The following is a 6,439-nucleotide window of genomic DNA, read 5'->3' on the forward strand; positions in this document are numbered from 1 at the left end:
GGGCTCATAAACATTAACATTAGCCAATGTGAGAAAGGCCTTTAGTTGCTTAGAAGTTAGCCTGCAGTCCTTTGAAACCTAGTGGACTTTTACACGTCTTGCTTTTAGTGTGTTCTTTGTTGGTGGACCACTCCTGGGGAGGGTATCAGTGGTCTTGAATTTCCTCTATTTGTACACAATCTGTCTGACCGTGGATTGGGGGAGTCAAAACACTTTAGAGATGTTTTTGTAACCTTTTCTAGCCTGATGAGCAACACCAACTCTTTTTCTGAGGTCGTCAGAGATCTCCTTTGTTTGTGCCATGATTTACTTCCACAGTCAAGTTCATTTATTTTGATGTGTTGATTAACATACTAAAGCATGTTAAATACTGCTATTATGGACTGCTATCTTGGCCAGAAGCAATGGTTTGAAATTAAAAAACCTTAATAATGGATTTGCTTATTACAGACACAGCTTTTCACTTCATTAACTGATTACTTTACTTTAGATTATTGTGATGTTTTCATCAGCTTTTTGGACTCTCATTCTGATGGCACCCATTCACTGCAAAGCAAGTGATGCAATGCTCTCTTTCTCCATAATGGATTTGCTTATTACAGACACAGCTTTTCACTTCATTAACTGATTACTTTACTTTAGATTATTGTGATGTTTTCATCAGCTTTTTGGACTCTCATTCTGATGGCACCCATTCACTGCAAAGGATGTAATGCTAAATTTCTCTAAATCTATTCCACTGAACAAATAAACTCATCTTGAATGGCCTGATGGTAAGCAAATTTTCAGCAAATTATTCCAAAATTAAATGCCTAAAAACATTACATTCAATTCACATTTAAGAATATTTTTGGAAAGTATAATATTTCCATAACAAGTAGGCTACTCTTTTTGAAAGTATGCAAAAGTGTACTTCTTTTTCACAAGGGTATGTAAGAAAGTGCATACATTTAAATGACCCACCTTCGACAAACACCCTCTTCCAGAAGATTCTGCCCACATGGATCCCACCCAGAAAAAACAGATTGGACAGAATCAGAAAAGCAGTGGAGAGGGCGGAGATAAGCGCTAGGCCACGCCTCTGCATCCGAGGTGACAGACAACGCACCTAAGACGAGATCAAAAAAGCATGGTATTTATTAGTGACCTTACTTCATTATAAACACTGAACTTTGTTTAAAGCTGATAACTTGAGAGGGATTGTGTGAACTCACAATAACGTGATGAAGAGGATGAGAGGAAAAGAGGAGTGGGAGAACGTTCTCCACCAACACCCCAACCCAGTTCAGCACGGCCCAGTACTGCAGGTAGTCATGGCAACCATGCCAGAAACACACAAACCCAAACGCCAGCGCTGTGGAGACGAGTTTCCGGAACACACCGTGATGAGAGCCGCCCAATGGCACATATATGTACCTAAAAACACACACAAACACACATGCTCAGCAAAAACATGGCCTACTGAAAAATTGTGTTGAAAACAAGAGTTGCTGTTTTCTTTTAAAGACTTGTTTGACAATTAACAACCAAAAATTGTTTTAATATTGAGGTAATGATAGTTTGCATCCTCCAAACAACCTTTTTGCATTTTTACAACTGCATTGTTTAAAGGTGTCATGAACGGCATTTTTTCATTATTTTGTATTGTTCTCTGAGGTCCACTTATAATGTTATCAAGATTTTTACATCAAAAAACAATTTAAAAATAATAGGCTATTTTATGTCCTGTTTTAACCCCCCTCATCAGAACGCTCTGTTTGAATAGGTGTGGCAGATTGTACACTGCTATGATTGGCTAAGAGTTGTGTGTTTGAAAGCCTTCATCCTTCATAGATGGACGCTGCTGTGATTTAGGTTAAAAACGCATAAATACTCAGTACATATCAAACGATCTGTAATAACAGACAAAGCAATAGTGACCATGTAATAAAAACAGTTACTCACACTTGTGTGTTGCGACATTACTGTAGGATCCAATATAGTCGGTACAGCATCGTCTTTTAGTTTCAATCTTTCTGAAAATCCTGCGTCAAATTGTGCCTTGTTTGTAAACAAATCCGCGTTAAAATGAAGTGAACAAAGGACCGAGTTCTTACTGACACGGTCTGGAACTTCATTAAAAATAAAGTTCATCAAATAAAGTTTATCGTTTGGTTTCTGTGTAGACCTGCGTTTGTCGCTCTTGTCATATACCTACTACGTGCACAAATTGGTGGGCGGGGTTAAACAGGCAGTGATGTAGAAGCAGGCGTTGATCTTCTACTGCAGAGGTGGAATTTAGCCACACTATTACATCATAAAATGGCACATTCCACAACCTGTTGTTTTGGCAGATTGGCTTCAATAGAAGCTGTGTTTAGACTAAAAATATAGAAAATTCTAAAGGGTTCACAAACTTTCAAGCGGCACTGTGTGTATATATATATATATATTATACTGAAATGTAAGACAACCTTCTTCAAATCATGTAAACCAAAAATTAAAAATTAAAAATGGCCAGTTTGACTAACAAAACTGACTTAAGGGACCTAATTAAATGTAACTAAAGTAGTATGATATGGTTCCTATATTAAACGGAGAATGAAATGAATAAGTTCAGGGTCCTGTGAGTCTCTGTGCCCAGCAGGTCTCTCTCTGAGCTTTTCTGTACCCTGCAGCTCCTCCTGCCTCTAACTGAGTGGCACAAAACCTTTCCGTCAGCGTCTGACTGACAGCTGCTGCTGCAGGGGGTGGGTGCGATCAGCATGGCTACCTTTCAGAGATGTCAAGAATGAATGATTCCATGGCGACCGTTGTTAAGACTCTGTGGTGCTCATGGTACCTGGTGGCAAATGGATGAAGAGCAGCTTCTAGAAACTTCCAGATACATTCAAACTGCTTTTATCTTTCCGAAAGGCCTTCACACTTCTCTCTCTATAGCTCTTTAAAGATAAATGTCCAGATGCTCACTGGTGCTTCATTTGGCATTAAATGCTACCAGCATGATCCTAAAGCAGTTTGTGAAGACTTTTCCCAAATGATTTCATACAATTTATGATCAACTTTACAAGTTTACAGAAGCAAAAACATCTGACTGTCTATGCAATCAGTGTCTCAAACCTACTTACTTGATTAGTGACCAAAAAACAGTGCAGCATCTTGAATATTTATTATTTTATGTTATAATTCCTCTTTATTTTATGTTATAACATTTCTTGGTTTTAATTTTCTCAAAATTCTACAATTGTTTATTCAATTAGATTTTTAATAATCAATTTTCAATCATCAACGTTCAGAATTTTATACTCCACTGTATATTGAAAAAGCATAATAATTCGTAATAACAAACCACTCCTATCCTGCAAACAATCTTACAAAATCATTCGTAACATCTCATATGCACCACAAAACAGCGACTCAGCTCTTCTCCAACACAAAATGTGTTCTGAGCACTTCAGAATGAATTCATTTCCTCACTTTTGTGTCTGATCTGGGATGAAATGACAGGCTGTCCCACATCATTACATTACAGCATCAAATCATTACAGCTTTCTTTCTGAATTACTGCCTCAACATGACCCACAAAACGTTAAAAGGTTGAAAACTTTCACATTCCCAGAGTTTAAAAACACGTTGTCAGCAGCTGTGGTTGACTTGTCAGCAGTTACAGATTGAGGGGAAATAAATCTGACTGATGACATGTGTGAATGTCTCTCTACCCTTGTAAAAAAAAGTGCTTAATTGTATTGAATGTGCACTTGTAGTGCAAAAAAGCATATATTTAAAAAAAGTACTTGAAGATAACATTAATGTAATAAAAGGCCATTTAAGTGTACTTAAGTGTCACTTTAATGACTGTTTCTTTAAAACACTTTAAAAAAGTGTTAAAGAGTTTCAGTTTAACTTTAAATGTTCTTTTTTAAAATTATGTTTTAATAATCTTTAGTAGGGCTGCACGATAAATCGCATGCGATATTTAATGCGGTTTTCTTTTAAAGACTTGTTTGACAATTAACAACCAAAAATTGTTTTAATATTGAGGTAATGATAGTTTGCATCCTCCAAACAACCTTTTTGCATTTTTACAACTGCATTGTTTAAAGGTGTCATGAACGGCATTTTTTCATTATTTTGTATTGTTCTCTGAGGTCCACTTATAATGTTATCAAGATTTTTACATCAAAAAACAATTTAAAAATAATAGGCTATTTTATGTCCTGTTTTAACCCCCCTCATCAGAACGCTCTGTTTGAATAGGTGTGGCAGATTGTACACTGCTATGATTGGCTAAGAGTTGTGTGTTTGAAAGCCTTCATCCTTCATAGATGGACGCTGCTGTGATTTAGGTTAAAAACGCATAAATACTCAGTACATATCAAACGATCTGTAATAACAGACAAAGCAATAGTGACCATGTAATAAAAACAGTTACTCACACTTGTGTGTTGCGACATTACTGTAGGATCCAATATAGTCGGTACAGCATCGTCTTTTAGTTTCAATCTTTCTGAAAATCCTGCGTCAAATTGTGCCTTGTTTGTAAACAAATCCGCGTTAAAATGAAGTGAACAAAGGACCGAGTTCTTACTGACACGGTCTGGAACTTCATTAAAAATAAAGTTCATCAAATAAAGTTTATCGTTTGGTTTCTGTGTAGACCTGCGTTTGTCGCTCTTGTCATATACCTACTACGTGCACAAATTGGTGGGCGGGGTTAAACAGGCAGTGATGTAGAAGCAGGCGTTGATCTTCTACTGCAGAGGTGGAATTTAGCCACACTATTACATCATAAAATGGCACATTCCACAACCTGTTGTTTTGGCAGATTGGCTTCAATAGAAGCTGTGTTTAGACTAATGAGAAAGTTTTGAGTTCTGAAACATACAGAATGTTTTTATAGCACAATGACCTCTAATATATCAAAAGATCAAGGGAATTTTGATTTCTCAGTTTTATGACCCCTTTAATGTTTATTAAGCCATTTTTTATCACGTGGACCACAATTGTCTGTTAGACAAATGTGAGAAAAAAGAATAAAAAAGTGTCTTCAGATGACACTGTCTGTAAAACTGCCACCGTTCCCCTCACAGTGATAACAGACAGCAGAGAGAGAGAGAATTCTGAACTAAACCCGATCTCTCTCGACGGCAGTATAGTAGAGTTTCCATTTCAGGGCTGAGAGAGCACCAATCTGTTCTAATGAGGCTGTTGGGATAGTGGAGGACTTGACTCATCTGTGTGTGTGAGGGAGATAGTGAAGAGGATAAGATTAGCCCCTGACCACGGCTCCAGCAGACAGCGTGTGTAGAGATCAAGAAAAGAAGATCAACTGTGCTTTATTTTATCGCACTTAAAAAACTCTGCTCTTCTATTTTTATTCTTCAACATTCATGGGTCTGTTTCTCCCCTATAGGACGCCTAATAGGATGGATGGGTTTTTGTAGATTCACTGATACGCTGACTAGACTTACTGATGGTTTATTGATAGGGCTTGTCAGGGCTCGTTGTCTTTTTAATCAGAAAGAAGCAAAATTACACTCTGAATTGGTTTTCCAGTAAAATTATCTAAACATCCTTAAAACAAAACAAACTTACTGTACTATGAGAAATTTTAAGAAATGTGATAATGTGAAAGATTTTTTATTATTTTCACCATTGGCAATATTTTTAAGCATATACTGTAAGCTACCATTCAAAAGTTTGGGGTCTGTAAAAATTAACCGTTTTATTCAATGGTGAAGGCAAATACATGTAGGCCTATAATATTTTAAGATCATCACAGTTTTAAATGCATGTTCTTTTAATTCAGCTACGAGGTCACGCCGTGACGTATTGATCTTCTATTGAATATGTAATATAAATTTGTAGGTTAGAGTTCACTACTTTGGAACACAAAAAAATGTTAAACTTTCACATGAGCTTGTGTTTCTGCTCGCCTACATTCAAATGTGTATCAATGGAAGTCAACAGAACAAAGCGTTTTGTGTGACTGGCTCTTTAAATTAGTTGACAAAAATAAACACTACAGTGTTTAGGCAAACGTGTCTCTGAGTTTGTAATTATATCCCAATACACATACATTCATTAAACTTACACAAAGAAACCATCACTCTAAAAGCTCAAAAACCTCTGAATAGACACTTATCTGGAGGTAAAAATCTTCAATTGTCTGTTAGTAATATATAAATAATATAATATTCTTTAAAAAAAGCTTTGACATCATGGCAATTGATAAGACTGGTCAGTGGGGTTGGATTGATACCAAAATTTGGATTTGGTGTGATAGAAGCCTTTGGTACCTACTACCTTGGCATCTGGACTAAACTAATACCTTGGTTGACACCTAAACAGCCTTAAGTGAATGATGAAATGAAACTTGGCATACATACAACACACACACACACACACACACACACACACACACACACACACACACACACACACACACACACACACACAC

At 36.7% G+C, this 6,439-nt stretch overlaps 1 protein-coding gene across 2 annotated transcripts in view; it reads right to left on the reverse strand.

The window, feature by feature from the left end:
* hhat (hedgehog acyltransferase) overlaps positions 1-6,439 on the reverse strand; it is a 46,396-nt gene that overhangs the window by 14,494 nt on the left and 25,463 nt on the right. For both annotated transcript variants that reach the window (XR_001630891.1, XM_016448138.1), the window contains exons 10-11: positions 1,215-1,416; positions 964-1,108 (exon numbers count right to left, since the gene is read on the reverse strand). Coding sequence is in view for 1 of the 2 variants with exons in the window: in XM_016448138.1 (XP_016303624.1) it covers positions 964-1,108; positions 1,215-1,416 (347 nt within the window). In the remaining variant the exon portion in view is untranslated. The remainder of the gene's footprint in view (positions 1-963; positions 1,109-1,214; positions 1,417-6,439) is intronic.

This window comes from Sinocyclocheilus anshuiensis, unplaced genomic scaffold, assembly GCF_001515605.1.
Source record: "Sinocyclocheilus anshuiensis isolate Anshui unplaced genomic scaffold, SAMN03320099.WGS_v1.1 scaffold539, whole genome shotgun sequence".
In the NCBI taxonomy this organism is placed as follows: Eukaryota; Metazoa; Chordata; class Actinopteri; order Cypriniformes; family Cyprinidae; genus Sinocyclocheilus; species Sinocyclocheilus anshuiensis.